General features: G+C 38.9%; 1 protein-coding gene across 1 annotated transcript in view; it reads right to left on the bottom strand.

The window, feature by feature from the left end:
• The window catches only part of DIAPH2 (diaphanous related formin 2), a 2,325,141-nt gene that overhangs the window by 635,797 nt on the left and 1,669,366 nt on the right, over positions 1–19,978 (bottom strand). Inside the window, 1 exon segment of the mRNA XM_053699395.1 lies at positions 2,332–2,456. Coding sequence (XP_053555370.1) covers positions 2,332–2,456 — 125 coding nt within the window.

Genomic DNA, 19,978 nt, shown 5'->3' with positions numbered 1-19,978 from the left:
ATCAAGCAGAGGATGCAGCTTCAGAGTCCCAGAAGTGCAAGGTTGAGCGAGTAATACTGAAGCGCTAGTTAAAAATCAGCGGTCCTTAGATCTCTGCTCTTTAAACTTTTCTCCACCTCAAAGGTGGAGGAGTTAAATCATCCTGGTCCTATCCAACGGGTACAATTGACATACTTTTACTATTGTAAATATGTGCAGCACATGCTGCCCACCCACTTGAATATTAGCAGAGAAGTTCCCAACTAGGAACCCTGTCCGCCTGGAGCATGATAACTGAAGTCCATGTAATTTACAACTGAGCAGGGCAATGAGAGAGGGATGGAAATATCAGTCAGTTGTACAAGTTCCACTGAAACCTTAAAACTTAGGCTTTAAGTTAAAAAGAAAAGTTTTACAATACTGTTACTCATAGTCCAATCATAATTTGTGATTCTGTGCCCATTTAAGAATAAAATGCATTTTGTGTTTTCTACATTGCATTTTATGTTTTATCGAGAGGCTGTGAAAATGTAGTTTTATAGCTGTTTTAACTCTCATATTCAAACTTATCTTCTGGCAGGTACCAACTTCCTTTATCTGAACGAACTTTAGATGGCTCATGCACACATATGTTTTAATAATTAAGATAACTGGTTAATGGCTAATAGTATACAAGTATTTATAATTTACCAATAATTTCATTATGGGACAAAAAAAATGTCAGAAAACAAGAAAAATACTAAGTAACTAGTTTTCATTTTTTACCCTAAAATGTATTTAAAAAAACCAAACAAACAAACAAACAAAAAAAACCTTAAGCATATAAAAATACATAAAGGAAATAATAGAATTGTTGCTAGAAGATGACATGAAGGGGACTATTTATCAAAGGTCTTGCGGACCTGATCCAGCAGTGCGGATCAGGTCCGCAAGACCTTGCTGAATGCGGAGAGCAATACGCTCTCCACATTTAACATTGCACCAGGAGCTCAGAAGAGCTGCTGGTGCAACGCCGCCCCCTGCAGACTCGCAGCCAATCGGCCGCCAGCAGGGGGGTGTCAATCAACCTGATCGTACTCGATCGGGTTGAATTCCGGCGATTCCTGTCCGCCTGCTCAGAGCATGGGGACAGGGTTATGGAGCAGCGGTCTTTAGACCGCTGCTTCATAACTTGTGTTTCTGGCGAGTCAGAAACACGGGCCCACAAGCTCCGTTCGGAGCTTGATAAATGGACCGCTGAAGACATGAAATGCAATTTTTAAGAGAGATGCCCTATAAGGAGTTGCTTATTGTTTAGTAGCTTTTCTTTTTAATCCATTCCCGCAGTTAGCATGTTCTATGCTGTCCTAACGGCGCTAGGCTTTAGCGCCATTAGGACGGCATGGAACGTCCTAACCGTTCGGCTGTCCTAAAACCGTAGCTGCTTCCTATATGGGATCGCGGGCTGGGGGGCCGGCCTAATGTCATAGACACTTCCCCCTGACCCGACCCCATCATTAAAATCATGTGATTGCATGAGCGATCGTTTGATTTCTATTTTTACTCATTTTTTTATATCTGAACATTTTCCCGGCAGGAAGGGGTTAACATGTTGTAAGTAAGTATGTATAAACTCCTACTAATATACCAGCACTACAGAATTTGGTGGCACTTTTTTCAAATAAGAGATAAAAATCATTAATAGTATTAGTACCTGGAACATAGCAGCTTATTTAAATGTTTATAAAACAGTGGACATTATTTTTATAGTGAACCTGATCCTTATTTTATTCAGATGAATACACTGTATACTCACATAACTAACCTACACGCATACATACAAACACACAACAATGACATGTTTCCCAAGATGCACCTCTTGTTTTAGCTGGAAATTAAAAAAAGTTAGTCCACCAATAATGACAAAAGTAGGCAAACACAATCAGGAACTATCTTAGCTCATCAAAACATTCATATAATTTAACAAGTGAGAAAATTTAAACAGTATGATAAGAGAAATGTGAAACAGATCTTTGTTGGATACAATTAACACGTACAGTGTCACGCTGCATGTTTATCATTCTCACAACTTGCAATGAGTATTACTATGTCCAATATAGGGATTATTATTGTATTTAGCCCTTAGCAAGTTTCCAGTAAGGGACAAAAACACTCTTTATCTGATCCTGTTAATTCACTGGTTTTCTTATTTTAACATATTTCTTCAAACACCACTCACACTAACTCTGTGTGAAAAGATAAAAAAAAAAAAAATGGGACACCGAACTGTTAATTTCATGCTGAGTAAATATTTAACTGCTGATAATGTCTAATATGCTGACCTAAAAACTTTTGGAGAAAAAAAAAGGATATATTCATTTTTTCTACAAACTTATCGTTTATGTTGTCAGTTTTGGGGAAGTTTTTGATGTCTCCTTCCAGCCGCTTGATCTGGTGCTCCATCGAGTCAAGGTTAGCTTTAAGATTCTGCGCTGAAACTAAATAAAAAGATAAAAACAGAACATATATCATAATTTAATATTATTAATTATAATAATAATAAATAATAATAGTAGTAATACATGTGTGAATATATATATATATGTATATATGCTTTATATATTTATATATATATATATATATATATATATATATATATATGTGTGTGTGTATGTGTATATATACTGTAAGAAAAAGTGTAGAGGACGTCTTAAATATGAAATGCTTAAAAATGGGTAACACAACAACCAAAGGTACACATACAAAGTGTAGCACAGGGCAGCTTACGCGTTTCGGCTGCAGAGAGCTCCATACTTTTTCTTATTCTATGGATACCAGCTTTGGTCATCTAGCAGCCTAACTTGGAGTATAACAGGAGCAGGTGTGTAGCATCCCATTGGCCTTGAACCCATCACATGACCCAGATGCTGCCATGAGTGGAAGTAACCTGTGTGGACGCTGTGCTTGAATCGGAGGATCCGAAGGCGCTTGGAGAGGCACATTGATGCCCGCACTTAAAACTTGGTACCGGTTACAGAGCAAAAAGAGCGAGCAGGTATGATTATAATCCTCATCTGAGTAAGGGAATTACGGCCATATTTTGTAAGCAATTGAGAAGGTTAAAAAAGAGGAAGCGGAGCACTGAGATAAATAAAAGTTCAAATTTATTACAGCAATTAAAACAAAAAAAAGAACATCAAGGAGATTAAGGGTGCTATTCCTTGCAAAGGGTTCAGCTCAGACAGCTGCTGACATGTTTTGGCATTTCACCATTATCAAAGCTGCTTTTAATTGCTGTAATAAATTTGAACTTTTATTTATCTCAGTGCTCCGCTTCCTCTTTTTTTCTGATTCTGTGACCTACCAGCGTGAGCACTGAGAGAGGAGACTGCTCCTCGTTTCAATCCCTGACACACACACTGCTGAACGGACCCTTCAGCCTCCCCTGGATTTGTTTTGGATCGATTCCCCTCCAATCAGGAGTAAGCAATTCAGCAGAGGACGCATTTCCACCTATCCAGTGAGGAATCACACAGGGGACTGATAGGTGGTTCCCGACCCCCCTCCCTCCAGGAAGTCTGACGAGGGATTACAGGCACCAACAGTGGATGCAGATTGTTTGCCACTCACCGGACAGGCTGGAGACCGGATGTTTCATAGGTGAGAGGAGGGCGGAACGTTAATACCGCACTACAGCTGTTTGGTACACTAATATCCATTGGGTCTGTGAAGTTATGTATTTACTGCAGTGACTTTGTTCCACATTAACACCTTACACGCATATCAGGGACTACCCCTTTTTGTTCTCACATTTAGGGATAATTCAAGAACACACTTATTTGAGAAAGTAACAATACTCACCTTAATATACCAGACACCTGATATCCCTTTGAAACTGTTGTGTATACATAGTCACTCACACACACACACACATATATATATATATATATATTGGGAATTTTGTCATTTGATGCTGGATACTTAATAAAGGATTTTGAAAGAGACCGGAGAGTGAAACGTTTTTCTACCTTGAGGGGTTGAACGGATATTGCTATATATATATATATATATATATATTTATACTGTATATATACAAAACTCGAAAAACTAGAATATTGTGCAAAAGTTCATTTATTCGACTAATGCAACTTAAAAGGTGAAACTAATATATGAGATAGACTCATTACATGCAAAGCAAGATAGTTCAAGCCGTGATTTGTCATAATTGTGATGATTATGTCTTACAGCTCGTGAAAACCCCAAATCCACAATCTCAGAAAATTATAATATGGTGAAAAGGTGCAATATTCTAGGCTCAAAGTTTCCCAATCTAATTAGCTAATTAAGCCATAACACCTGCAAAGGGTTCCTGAGCCTTTAATTGGTCTCTCAGTCTGGTTCAGTAGGAATCACAATCATGGGAAAGACTGCTGACCTGACAGTTGTGCAGAAAACCATCATTGACACCCTCCATAAGGAGGGAAAGCCTCAAAAGGTAATTGCAAAAGAAGTTGGATGTTCCCAAAGTGCCGTATCAAAGCACATTAATAGAAAGTTATGTGGAAGGGAAAAGTGTGGAAGAAAAAGGTGCACAAGCAGCAGTGATGACCGCAGCCTGGAGAGGATTGTCAGGAAAAGGCCATTCAAAAGTGTTGGGGACTTTCACAAGGAGTGGACTGAGGCTGGAGTCAGTGCATCAAGAGCCACCACACACAGACGGATCCTGGACATGGGCTTCAAATGTCGTATTCTTCTTGTCAAGCCACTCCTGAACAACAAACAACGTCAGAAGTGTCTTACCTGGGCTAAAGAAAAACAGACATGCAGGCCCATTTATCAAGCTCCGTACGGAGCTTGAAGGGCCGTGTTTCTGGCGAGTCTTCAGACTCGCCAGAAACACAAGTTATGAAGCAGCGGTCTAAAGACCGCTGCTCCATAACCCTGTCCGCCTGCTCTGAGCAGGCGGACAGGAATCACCGGAAATCAACCCGATCGAATACGATCGGGTTGATTGACAGCTCCCTGCTGGCGGCCGATTGGCCGCGAGTCAGCAGGGGGCGGCGTTGCACCAGCAGCTCTTGTGAGCTGCTGGTGCAATGTTAAATGTGGAGAGCGTATTGCTCTCCGCATTTAGCGAGGTCTTGCGGACCTGATCCGCAGTGTCGGATCAGGTCCGCAAGCCCTTTGATAAATGGGCCCCCTGGTCTGTTGCTCAGTGGTCCAAAGTCCTCTTTTCTGATGAGAGCAAATTTTGCATCTCATTTGGTAACCAAGGACCCAGAGTATGGAGAGGCACACACTGCAAGATTCTTGAAGTCCAGTGTGAAGTTTCCACAGTCTGTGTTGATTTGGGGAGCCATGTCATCTGCTGGTGTTGGTCCAGGGTCAACACAGCTGTCTACCAGGAGATTTTTGAGCACTTCATGCTTCCTTCCACAGACGAGCTCTATGGGGATGCTGACTTCATTTTCCAGCAGCACTTGACACCTGCCCACACTGCCAAAAGCACGAAAACCTGGTTCAATGACCATGGGATTACTGTGCTTGATTTTCCAGCAAACTCGCCTGACCTGAACCTCATAGAGAATCTATGGGGCATTGCCAAGAGAAAGATGAGAGACATGAGACCAAACAATGCAGAAGAGCTGAAGGCCGCTATTGAAGCATCCTGGTCTTCCATAACACCTCAGCAGTGCCACAGGCTGATAGCTTCCATGCCACGCTGCATTGAGGCAGTAATTGCTGCAAAAGGGGCCCAAAACAAGTACATACAGTATGCATGCTTATACTTTTCAGAGGTCCGATATTGTTCTACAGGTTTGTACAATCTTGTTTTATTGATTGCATGTAATATTCTAATTTTTTGAGATTGTGGATTTGGGGTTTTCATGAGCTGTAAGCCATAATATCACAATTATAACAAATCACGACTTGAACTATCTTGCTTTGCATGAAATGAGTCTATCTCATATATTAGTTTCACCTTTTAAAGGGACACTGAACCCAATTTTTTTCTTTTGTGATTCAGAAAGAGCATGTAATTTTAAGCAGCTTTCTAATTTACTCCTATTATCAATTTTTCTTCGTTCTCTTGCTATCTTTAAAAAAAAGAATGCATCTAAGCTTTTTTTGGGTTCAGAACTCTAGATAGCACTTTTTTATTGGTGGATGAATTTATCCACCAATCAGCAAGGACAACCCAGGTTGTTCACCAAAAATGGGCCGGCATCTAAACTTACATTCTTGCATTTCAAATAAAGATACCAAGAGAATGAAGAAAATTTGATAATAGGAGTAAATTAGAAAGTTACTTAAAGTGTCATTGTTACGGTTGCCTCCAGGCTGGCTGGAAGTTGGACCGTAGAAAAGGATGCTCCTAGCGCTCACCAAAGGAGCAGCAGCACCGTAGACTCTATAACTGCTGCGTAGCCACCATAAGTAATACCGACTCTATGAACCACCACTGCTGGGCTGGTATCTCGCCGTCTGCTCTGCGCCCTGGACCTATGACCAGGCTCCAGTAGGTGAACCTCTTCCTTCTGTAGCAATCCCTGTAGCTAAGGGAGTATGAAGAGCATAGCAATCCCTGTAGTGATTATAAGCTGTATCCTACAAACATGAGTCAAAGCTTCAAGTTAGAGGGTCAACATAGGTCTGATGTGCTGGAGCACACAGCCTGCTTTTTATTGAGGTTACATGCAAACAGGACACTCTCAGGGGGAGGCATAAAATCCCCCATCACACATTTGATATTAGATAGAGAGACACTCCCTTTGACAGGCCACAACATTACTTCAGCAGATAACATTTTACACACAATAAAACAATGCAGTCCACCTTATCACTACTAGAAGTCTGATTAGACAATGGGAAAGTTTATCACTAAACTTAATTAGAGCTGATCCCAGCAAACTTGTATTTAGAATGCTTCTTGAAGCAGAACAAAGTTATCTCTGTAGTTCTGACCGAAGGGTCTGTCACATAGCACTTAATGGCACACAATGAAACTGAACCAAGTGGGAGAAAGCCAGGGACAAGTCATTTCACAGGTCTGGGGACATAGTCTTAAAGGGGCATTGTTCACCAAAGTCACAATATGTCCCCAGACGGTTCTTAAAGGGCCACACACACCCAACAAAAGTCAATATGTCCTCAGGGGCACAATCTTCCAGGGGCCATAGTCATGTGGAAGGAGGCTGGCAAATAGGCTTCTCCAAAATCCAGGGAAGCAGGGCAATTTTCCATTTAAAGGGCCAGTTACAAACAGCAGTTTGTAACATATCTCCCCTTTTGGAGGGAGACTAACCAGGCACCTGACCTTCTGCCGGTCAGTGCCTAAGTTAGTCTCGCAACCCACCGTCAAATAATCGTTAGCAGCAAAGTAGCCCCCCCACAATACGTAGTACTGGCCTGTAAGTTCCAGGTTGTAGGATGAAAGTGTAGCATCCTCGGCCTTCCTGGCGCAGCTGGGCAAATAGCTGATGGTACTTGGGGGGCAGAGGCCAGCGGCACTCTGCCCTGGTGCCAGCGCTTCTGCTGGGGTGAGGGGTTTGCAGGCCAGTTCTGTAACAAGGACAAGGTCTGTAGGGCAGAGGCCAGCAGCGCTCTGTCCTGATGCCAGCTCTTCTGCTGGGGGAATTGGGGCATAGTCCTGCCCGGTGGCAAAGGGAACGTGGGGGTCAGTGGGGGTTAACATCTCCACTGTTAACCCTGGGCCCAAGTTAGGAGTTAGCTGGGGAGGGGGAGATTGGCTTACCTCCTCCTCCTGATACTCCGGCGGCCGTTGGGAAGGGAGGTCGATGCTCTCCGCTTCCTGTGGAACATGCTGCGGCTGGGGAGAGAGACCGGTTGTCTCCTCTCCCTGGAAGGCACACTCCGGCTGGGGAGGGAGGTCGATGCTCTCCCCTCCCTGTAGCTTGGTCTGTCGCTGGGGATCTGGGCCGCCTGCCCAGCTTCCATGTAGGGCCGGTAGAGAGACTGCGGTCCCATCTCCACCTGCCTGCTGGGGGTCCTCCCAGGACCAGTCTATGAGGCCTGCTGCCTCTGGTATCTCTGGTTGGGGTTGGGGAAGGAGACCGGTTGTCTCTTCCCTCTGCACAGTATACTGCCGCTGGGGAGGGAGGTCGCTGCTCTCCTCTCCCTGTGGAACATGCTGCGGCTGGGGAGAGAGACCAGGTGTCCATACCCTCAAACTCCACAGTTGGCGCTCAAAGGCTCGTGCCGCTTCGTTCTCAGTAGCCAATTCCCAGATGAGGCGACTGACTACCTCCTGTGCAGGGTCTGGACCATATCGGACTAGCCGCCTCTTTACCTCTGGAACGAAATCAGCGCCCTCATAGCGACGGATCAGGTTGAGGTGCTCTTCACAGGGTTCTGACCAGTGTCTTGTCAGCTCCATGCTGCTGTAGGTAGGGACGCTGCGCAGTGGCTAGCGTTGCCCTCAATTACTCTCCTACGATACCAGTGCTGTTGTGGTGCTGCTCCTTGCGCTAGGACGCAATCCCACCGCTGCCGCCAAATGTTACGGTTGCCTCCAGGCTGGCTGGAAGTTGGACCGTAGAAAAGGATGCTCCTAGCGCTCACCAAAGGAGCAGCAGCACCGTAGACTCTATAACTGCTACGTAGCCACCATAAGTAATGCCGACTCTATGAACCACCGCTGCTGGGCTGGTATCTCGCCGTCTGCTCTGCGCCCTGGACCTATGACCAGGCTCCAGTAGGTGAACCTCTTCCTTCTGTAGCAATCCCTGTAGCTAAGGGAGTATGAAGAGCATAGCAATCCCTGTAGTGATTATAAGCTGTATCCTACAAACATGAGTCAAAGCTTCAAGTTAGAGGGTCAACATAGGTCTGATGTGCTGGAGCACACAGCCTGCTTTTTATTGAGGTTACATGCAAACAGGACACTCTCAGGGGGAGGCATAAAATCCCCCATCACACATTTGATATTAGATAGAGAGACACTCCCTTTGACAGGCCACAACATTACTTCAGCAGATAACATTTTACACACAATAAAACAATGCAGTCCACCTTATCACTACTAGAAGTCTGATTAGACAATGGGAAAGTTTATCACTAAACTTAATTAGAGCTGATCCCAGCAAACTTGTATTTAGAATGCTTCTTGAAGCAGAACAAAGTTATCTCTGTAGTTCTGACCGAAGGGTCTGTCACATAGCACTTAATGGCACACAATGAAACTGAACCAAGTGGGAGAAAGCCAGGGACAAGTCATTTCACAGGTCTGGGGACATAGTCTTAAAGGGGCATTGTTCACCAAAGTCACAATATGTCCCCAGACGGTTCTTAAAGGGCCACACACACCCAACAAAAGTCAATATGTCCTCAGGGGCACAATCTTCCAGGGGCCATAGTCATGTGGAAGGAGGCTGGCAAATAGGCTTCTCCAAAATCCAGGGAAGCAGGGCAATTTTCCATTTAAAGGGCCAGTTACAAATAGCAGTTTGTAACAGTCATGCTCTATCCCTTTAAGTTGCCTTAGTGAAATAAATGAACTTTTGCATGATATTCTAATTTTTTGAGTTTCACCTGTATGTATATATATATATATATATATATATATATATATATATATATATATATATATATATATATATATATATATATATATATATACTCTCAGAATCTAATCAAACATAACTGAATGCTTAATGTAGGAGCTCAGTTATATATTTTCTACATTGGTCACTGTAAAAGGAGGAAAGATAAATAGCAATATTTTCAGATGGTGTGTCCTTGGATTGGACTGAAAAGCATCATAAACAGTAGTTGTAAGTGCATTTAAAGGGCCACTAAAGTAAAAATAAAGTTTCAGCTAGAGTACTGGTTTTGAAACCTTCCCTCAGGCCTCCCTAACAGTCCAGATTTTGAGGATATATGAACTGGAGCACAGTCTCACCTGTTAGGGAGCCCTGAGGACAGGTTTTAAAACCAGTGAGATAGAACATTTTTTAAAAACAAACTTTCCAATAGACTTTGCATGTCAAAACACGCACATTATTTTTATAAGCACAATATCTGAGGCTCCAGCTCCTACTGAGCATGTGCAAAAGTGCAGAGTATATACTCAATTTTAACTGCAGTTTGTGATTTGCTGATGGCTGTCACATGGTACAAGGGCAGATCAAATAGGAATAACTGACATTAAAGTGCTATTGCATTGTATTTTTATTGCACATTTGTCATTTATTCACTTCAACTCTATTCAGTGGTGCTTTACAAGGACATTAAACACTTTGAGATGGTAATATAAAATGATAAATTATATGTATAAAAACTCTACAATATACTTTCATGATTTATTGTGGCCCCTTTTCAATTAATTTCATTCTGAAATTGTGAGCTTTTCAGTTCCTGATAGAAATGGAAGTGCAGATCACTGTTATATTCTAAACAGCCATTGGCTGTACAGTCCAGTGACCTATTTATAACTTTTTCCTATTTGGCCACAGCAGAGAAAGTAACCTAAGTTACAACATGGCAGCTCCCATTGTTTTATAGACTATTAAACTTTACACTTATTTTGTCACTATTAAAACAACTTATGAAATTTTAAAAAATACATCTACATGTTATTCTCAGACTAATATTTTCTTTGAATACTTATTTCTATCTAGAATTTGTTTAGTGTTTAATGTCCCTTTAAGACACTTATTTTATATGAAGTTATTAATTGTGGATATACTATATATATATATATATATATATATATATATATATATATATATATATATATATATATATATATATATAAATTAATAGGTCCCTTTAAAACTGGCACCCTCTTTAATTTTTCTTTATGTTCTGTTAATGTTCTGTAAGTCACTTTTAATCTTCTGTATAATTCTATAATGGATTTTAAGTAATGGTTAATGATTTCAAGAATAGCAAATTGATACTACTAATGTTAATTGTATTGGAGCGCCAGCAATATCCAGATGGAAACAGCTTTAAATGTCTTTTACAGAAAGCAATAATAACCATAGTTTTGAACCCTGGGGTTAGAAGCATTTCTCACTCACTCATTCATCAGAACTCAAAGAAAGCTAATGACTGATGTTAGATTGAGTAGTGATACCCAAAACTTTGATATAATACCCTTTAATAGAACCTAGCAGTCTGTTGAGAGGAATTAAATAGTAGTCTTGATAAATAGTTATCACACCTATGAATTGTATTTTACATTTAAAGGGACATTGTACTATTTTTTTTTTTTTGTCATGCATATGAAAGGACAGCATTTACATATACTAAAAATATATATGGTAACACAAAGCTATCAAGAAATTGATAGAAATTGATTTATGCTGCTTTGGTGTCCCAACGTTTCAGGCTCACCTAAAACAGAAGTTAAGAAGCAGAGGTCATAAGATCGTTGCGCCTTAACTTGTCAGCCACGTTTTAGGTAAGATTGGGATGATTCACAGTTCCTGCTAGCGTCCAATTGGCCAAATAGCAAAAAAATGTCCAGCACGAAGGGTACTGTATGCAAGCCACAGGAGTACCACAAAACTCCTAAATGAGCATACAAAGAATCCAAAATGTGGCAGCAAAATAGGAGTTTATTATAAACACACACAGGAACAGCAAAGCAACGTTTCGGGAGTAACCCCTTTGTCAAGCTGATTTTACACTGTTCAGAACATCAATTTATACATAACCCCCCATTAGAGGGCGCTAAAGAGCATATACAAATTAACTCTATCATATCCATTATGAAATCATTACACATTATAACAGATAACTTGATATTCATGTTTACATTACCAAAAAATAATATATCTAGTAAGGTACAATAATATATTCCCTACATATGATCGGAAAGCAAAAAAGGAATTCATATATACATATATACATAAATTCAATTTTACATATAAGTTATTTCAAAAACAACATATCCAAAAATTACAAAAAAGCATATCCTTTACAGGGAGGTTATTTACAAAAATACAGATAGATCTAACTCTCTGTTTAACCCAGAGGGCTCTAATGTGCAAATTTTATGAATCCAGAATGATTCCCGTTGTTTTAATAAACGTTCTCTATCACCACCACAACGTGGTCTATGTAGACATTCAATTACCTGAAACCTAAGTTGGTTTATCACATGACCCATTTTTAGAAAGTGGTATGCCAGTGAGCAAGGGGCGGCACTGCACAAGCATTTCACTAGAAATGCTTGTCCAATGATAAATGCTGACAGCGCATACTGTCGGTATTTAACAATGTCGAGCATGTCTACTCGTCATATAGTAAATGTGTCTTCTGTATTGTTTTTTTTTAGCCCTGTAAAACTTGACCAATGAGAATTTATTGCACCTTTATTGCACCTTTAGAGATAAATGAAAACATTTAAAAAAAAAAAAAAATTACAAATATGATAAATGTTTGCAGCATATTTGATACTTCAGGCATTTATGAGGTTTTTTTTCATTCCTAATTGGATTTACAAATAGTTTATCTTATATTCTGGCTGCATCCTATCTGATACACATTTTAAACACAGTAAGAGTTTAAAGGGACACTAAACCCAATTTTTTTTCTTTTGTGATTCATATAGTGCATACAATTTTAAGCAACCTTCTAATTTACTTCTATTATCAATTTTCTTTGTTCTCTTGCTATCATTATTTGAAAAAGAAGGCATCCAAGCTAAGGAGCCAGACAATTTTTGGTTTAGGGCCCTGGACAGCACTTGTCTATTGGTGCTGTTCAATCAACAACGACAACCCAGGTTATGAACCAAAAATGGTTCGGCTTCTAAACGTACATTCTTGCTTTTCAAATAAAGATAGCAAGAGAATGAAGAAAATTTGATAATAGGAGTAAATTAGAAAGTTGCTTAAAATTGCATGCTCTATCTAAATCATGAAAGAAAAAAAAAATTGGGTTCAGTGTCCCTTTAAATAGCATGCTGCTATTTTCTTTAACAACAGAGCTCTCATAAGAATGCTTGTTTCTAAAAATACAGGCAAACCTCACACACATAAAAAAAATGATGGTTGAAAATTAGATGTATAAATAAAATAGGTTTTAAAATTACATAGAATAACAGAATAAAGCTAATAAAGTTGATTGTAGCTTCAAATAGCAACAATTCTGCACTTTATTATTATTATCGGTTATTTGTAGAGCGCCAACAGATTCCGCAGCGCTTTAAATCAAAACCAAAATTTTAGTTAAAACGAAAATTTCTAATAAAATTTGTTTGAAACGAATACGACCATAATCGAAAATGAACTAAAATGAAACTTTTATTTTAACTACCCTTAAAAAACGTTTTGTTTTTTTAATTTAAAAACACACATAACCACATCACATCTCTTTTAACTCTATCAAACAAAGTTTATTGGATTCTTCTTTTTTTTTTTTTTACTGGTCTTTACCAAAGGTGCATTGTGTGACAAATGATCATTGACCCTTCAGTTTGAATAAATGCTAAAATTAAACTCAAGTATGAAAAGTTAAACTCCTCTTTGTGTAGTAAGTGTATCAGAAGCAGATGGCGCTTTGGTTACCCAGGAGCTTTTGGTTGATGTGCAGTGAGTCAATCAGCTCTGTTTCAGCCCTTAAAATCAAACAGTAATGTACAAGAGTTAATTCCAGTTCCCATTACTGCTATTTTTTGTATTGGTATTGCCTGATAAACAGTTAGTGAACCAAATCTTACTGAGACCATTATAAAAAGTGATGTCTGGGGGCAGATATCCCACTTCTGCTGTTCTGCACTTAGAAATCAACACTTTCACTTAGAAATATGCACTTATAATTACTGCTCATAAAAATTCTACCCTTCAGAATATAAGTAAGAATGTATAACTTAATATTCCCGATCACCTCACTGAGTGTGGAAATGTCACAGTTTTACCCAGCCATTAGTTCAAATGTATTCATTTCTATTTAAATGTGTTGATAACAGCTCTAATATTTCATTCTTTTAAATCTAATTTAAAGATTAAAGTGAAACTATGTTTCAAAGCAAGTCATTTTATTAATGCATTTTCTTGGCACTATAAATGATTTAATGATTGCCTGTTAGAAAGGAGAATAAAGTGAATTTAGCTTATTGAAATACACAGGTTCTTATAAGTAACATCAATAAACTTCCAATTGTTAATTCAACTACTTTAACAAGAAACAAATAAAGGCTTTGATACATCAGTGTTCTGGTAATAAAATTATCAATTCATTTCCTCTTTTCAACCCATGCCAAAAAAAGGTAATTACCTTTAATAATGTAGAAAAACGAGGACATAATGATGTCTAGTCTTGCGTACAAATAAATTTGTCTGTCATTATAAAAACTCCAGATGTAACTCTCATTTATTATATGCCATAGACTTCCCCTTCCTGAACAAAATCCATGAATAATTCTCACTGACATTTGGTGTTCATGTTGCAGTAGGAGGTTTAAAGAGGCAGTGAATAATAATGGGGACATTCTACCCTCCTCAAATTTTTGTAAAAGGAGAGGGAGTCTCAAAACAAGTCAACAACATTTTTAAGGGTGAAGTAGTATGTAAAACTCATCATTTTCATTTTAGAAACAAAACTGTTGGAATCCAATTAGTCTTGGAGGATGACATAGTATAATGTGAGCTTTAATTTCTGAATGAGAGGCCAGAATTTAAGGATCAGGAAATACATGTGAGTTAGCCAAGTTCTGCCAGTTTAATTATCCATTTATCAAATAGGCCCATTCACTGTGTCCATCATATGGCTTTCAATGTCTATGAATGGACACTTCGAGGCCCATTTATCAAGCTCTGTATGGAGCTTGAGGGCCCGTGTTTCTGGCGAATCTTCAGGCTCGCCATAAACAGCAGTTATGAAGCAGCGGTCTAAAGACCGCTGCTCCATAACCCTGACCTCCTGCTCTGAGCAGGCGGATAGACATTGCCACAATTCAACACGATCGAGTACGATCGGGTTGATTGACACCTCCCTGCTGGTGGCCGATTGGCCGGGAGTCTGCAGGGGGCGGCGTTGCACCAGCAGCTCTTGTGAGCTGCTGGTGCAATGCTGAATACGGAGAGCGTATTGCTCTCCACATTCAGTGAGGTCTTGCGGACCTGATCCACACTGTCGGAACAGGTCCGCAAGACCTTTGATAATTCGGCCTCATTATATCTACCAACTGTATGGAAGGTTGAACATAACCTTGTAATGCATTTATTTATCCAAATAAGAATACAAATAATCTACTGTTCTCTATACTCAATCTAATAGGGGCCCAAATGACTCTCATGGTTTTTCTGACCCAATATTCTACATAGGCTTTTGCATCCGCAGCTACATATAGTTATAACATCAAAACCAACCTTACAAATCTAAAAGGGCTGGAGGCCCTGCAAAAGTGCTTAACATTTCTTTCACCAAGCAAACAATCATTGCAATTTTTTATTTTTTTTTAGAGGTGGCAATGGGATAAGGTTTCTATTGCAGCATTGGAGCAATTATTTACTTGAGGATGTTTAACTTGGAGCCATTACATTTCCATCCATTAAGAACTGAGAACTAGTTTAGACTCTATGCAAACCTTCTTATCCTGCTACGACAATAAGATAGAAGCGCAAGGTGGAATTTTCCGGTCACCATTTTCTACATTATTGCAGATGAATGTGCCCTGCTGACCCTGGCTGATATGTTTTCATGTCTGATGGAAATTAAACCTTAATTGACCTCATCAGCTCCAGATTATATTCTGGCTGACACTTTATACATTTATACAACCTTAAAGGGACACTGAACCCAAAAAATTTTCTATCATGATTCAGATAGAGCATGCAATTTAAAGTAACTTTCTAATTTACTCCTATTATCAAATTCTTTTCATTCTCTTGGTATCTTTATTTGAAATGCAAGAATGTAAGTTTAGATGCCGACCCATTTTTGGTGAACACACTGTGTTGTTCTTGCTGATTGGTGGATAAATTCACCCACCAATAAACAAGTGCTTTCCATGGTACTGAACCAAAAACATAGCTTAGATGCCTTCTTTTTCAAATAAAGATAGCGAGAGAACGAAGAAAAATTGATAATAGGAGTAAATTAGAAAGTTGTTTAAAATTGCATGCTCTATCTGAATCACAAAATAAAAAAATTGGGTTCAGTGTCCCTTTAAGCATTTGAGACACCACACTGACTCTCAAGATATTTGTATAATTAAACATCAATAATCCTATACTCTTTCATAAATGTTCATATTTACCTGCAGCATTTTGGATAAGATACAACAACATTGTAGCTGTTTGTGTGCCATACTAAGGGTTAACTTTAGCCCATAAGTCTAACAGCAACTCCAAACCTTAACTCTAACAAACAGCAAACTTAATGGTAAGCCTAATTCAGACACCTAATATAGAAAGCTGATACCATATTATCATTACCAAGAAGGAAAATGGCTTGTGACAGTGCTGCGTAAGTGGCATTACTATTGCTGCAATGTAATTGTAGATAGATAGACTGACAGACAGATGAACAGATCGACAGACAGACATAAAACTTAAACAAATACAAAAAAAAATATTTAAACACAGTGTCACATGATGCAACATAGCAAAATTATAACTGTAATGTCAGAAATCAAACTGTCATAGGGAAGGGTTATAATTGATGTACCTTAGAGGACTAACATGCTTTACCAAATGGTTCTTTGACATTTATACAGATAATTCTACTTTTACTTAACAAAATTACACAATAAAAATGGTGGTATTTGCAATCATATAACATTTTGATTACTACATTTTCACTTGTGATGTTCCCGCTGGAGCATTTCAATGGTAAATCCTATTGTCTTGTATTCTTCTTCTTCATTTATCATCTACCTAACCATATTTGTTTTTAACCACAGCTTAAAGAAGGTAAAAAAGTGAATTGCTGACAGGTTTCCCATTGCTAGCTAGGACAGAATATTTGTCTTAAAGGGACACTCAGGTTTTATTAAATTTTCATTATTCAGATACAGCATGTAATTTTAAACAACTTTCCAATTTACTTCCATTAAAAAAAATGTGCACAGTCTTTTATATTTACACTTTTTTTGAGTCACCAGCTCCTACTGAGCATGTGCAAGAACTCAGACTATACGTATATGAATTTGTGATTGGCTGATTGCTATCACATGGTACAGGGGGAGTGGCAATATACATAACTTTAAAATGTGTTAGAAAAGAATCTATTACTCATTTGAAATTCAGAGTAAATGCTTTTGTATTGTCTTGTTATCTTGCATTTGTTGATTATGCAAATCTGCTGTGTTTACTGGTCCTTTAACTAAAATAATTTGCATAGATCCCTTTCGTAACCATCAAAATTTGTTCTGTCCACATAAATGACTGATTGTTTTACTATCATATAACTATGGTATCGTCAATCTTTCTTTTTTTTTTTTAGCTTTTATTTGTGCTGTTAATATAATATATATAGGAAGGAAGGAAGGATAGATAGATAGATAGATAGATAGATAGATAAAGCCTAAACTACAAGTCACAAGATATTTTCTTAAAACTTGTAAGCCTGTATAATACAACTTAGAAGAGTAAATAGAGATTATACATTAAGCTAAAAGGACATGAAAGCAAAATAAAAAAATAATAATAATAATAAAAAAGCATGATTCAGACAACTTTACACTTCTATCATCAAATTTGCTTATTTCTTTTATTATCCTTTGTTGAAAGAGCAGCAATGCATGTGCAGAAACTAACGGCTAGATTTAGAGTTTTGTCGGTAACGACCCGCGTACCTAACGCTGGCTTTTTTCTGGCCGCACCTTTAAAATAACTCTGGTATTGAGAGTCCACAGAATGGCTGCGTTAGGCTCCAAAAAAGGAGCGTAGAGCATATTTAACGCAACTGCAACTCTCGATACCAGAGTTGCTTACGGACGCGGCCAGCCTCAAAAACGTGCTCGTGCACGATTCCCCCATAGGAAACAATGGGGCTGTTTGAGCTGAAAAAAAACACCTGCAAAAAAGCCGCGTTCAGCTCCTAACGCAGCCCCATTGTTTGCTATGGGGAAACACTTCCTACGTCTGCACCTAACACTCTAACATGTACCCCGAGTCTAAACACCCCTAACCTTACACTTATTAACCCCTAATCTGCCGCCCCCGCTATCGCTGACCCCTGCATATTATTATTAACCCCTAATCTGCCGTTCCATAAACCGCCGCTACTTACATTATCCCTATGTACCCCTAATCTGCTGCCCCTAACACCGCCGACCCCTATATTATATTTATTAACCCCTAATCTGCCCCCCACAACGTCGCCTCCACCTGCCTACACTTATTAACCCCTAATCTGCCGACCGGACCACACCGCTATTATAATAAAGTTATTAACCCCTAATCCGCCTCACTAACCCTATAATAAATAGTATTAACCCCTAATCTGCCCTCCCTAACATCGCCGACACCTAACTTCAATTATTAACCCCTAATCTGCCGACTGGAGCTCACCGCTATTCTAATAAATGTATTAACCCCTAAAGCTAAGTCTAACCCTAACACTAACACCCCCCTAAATTAAATATAATTTTAATCTAACGAAATTAATTAACTCTTATTAAATAAATTATTCCTATTTAAAGATAAATACTTACCTGTAAAATAAATCCTAATATAGCTACAATATAAATTATATTTATATTATAGCTATTTTAGGATTAATATTTATTTTACAGGTAACTTTGTATTTATTTTAACCAGGTACAATAGCTATTAAATAGTTAAGAACTATTTAATAGCTAAAATAGTTAAAATAATTAAAAATTTACCTGTAAAATAAATCCTAACCTAAGTTACAATTAAACCTAACACTACACTATCAATAAATTAATTAAATAAAATACCTATAATTATCTACAATTAAACCTAACACTACACTATCAATAAATACATTAAATACAATTCCTACAAATAAATACAATGAAATAAACTAACTAAAGTACAAAAAATAAAAAAGAACTAAGTTACAAAAAATAAAAAATATTTACAAACATTAGAAATATATTACAACAATTTTAAACTAATTACACCTACTCTAAGCCCCCTAATAAAATAACAAAGCCCCCCAAAATAAAAAAATGCCCTACCCTATTCTATATTACTAAAGTTCAAAGCTCTTTTACCTTACCAGCCCTGAACAGGGCCCTTTGCGGGGCATGCCCCAAGAAGTTCAGCTCTTTTGCCTGTAAAAAAAACATACAATACCCCCCCCCAACATTACAACTCACCACCCACATACCCCTAATCTAACCCAAACCCCCCTTAAATAAACCTAACACTAAGCCCCTGAAGATCTCCCTACCTTGAGTCGTCTTCACCCAGCCGAGCCAAATTCTTCATCCAAGCGGAGCAAGAAGAGGTCCTCCATCCGGTAGAAGTCTTCATCCACTCGGGGCAGAAGAGGTCTTCCATCCGATTGAAGTCTTCATCCAAGAGTCATCTTCTATCGTCATCCATCCGGAGTGGAGCGGCAGCTTCCTGAAGACCTCCGACGCGGAACATCCATCCTGGCCGACGACTGAACGACGAATGACGGTTCCTTTAAATGACGTCATCCAAGATGGCGTCCCTCGAATTCCGATTGGCTGATAGGATTCTATCAGCCAATCGGAATTAAGGTAGGAAAAATCTGATTGGCTGATTGAATCAGCCAATCAGATTGAGCTCGCATTCTATTGGCTGATCGGAACAGCCAATAGAATGCAAGCTCAATCTGATTGGCTGATTGGATCAGCCAATCGGATTGAACTTGATTCTGATTGGCTGATTCCATCAGCCAATCAGAATATTCCTACCTTAATTCTGATTGGCTGATATCGGATGGATGACGATAGAAGATGCCTCTTGGATGAAGACTTCAATCGGATGGATGAAGAATTTGGCTTGGCTGGGTGAAGACGACTCAAGGTAGGGAGATCTTCAGGGGCTTAGTGTTAGGTTTATTTAAGGGGGGTTTGGGTTAGATTAGGGGTATGTGGGTG

Source organism: Bombina bombina, chromosome 1 (genome assembly GCF_027579735.1).
Source record: "Bombina bombina isolate aBomBom1 chromosome 1, aBomBom1.pri, whole genome shotgun sequence".
Taxonomy (NCBI): Eukaryota; Metazoa; Chordata; class Amphibia; order Anura; family Bombinatoridae; genus Bombina; species Bombina bombina.
This window is presented reverse-complemented; position numbering and strand designations above follow the sequence as displayed.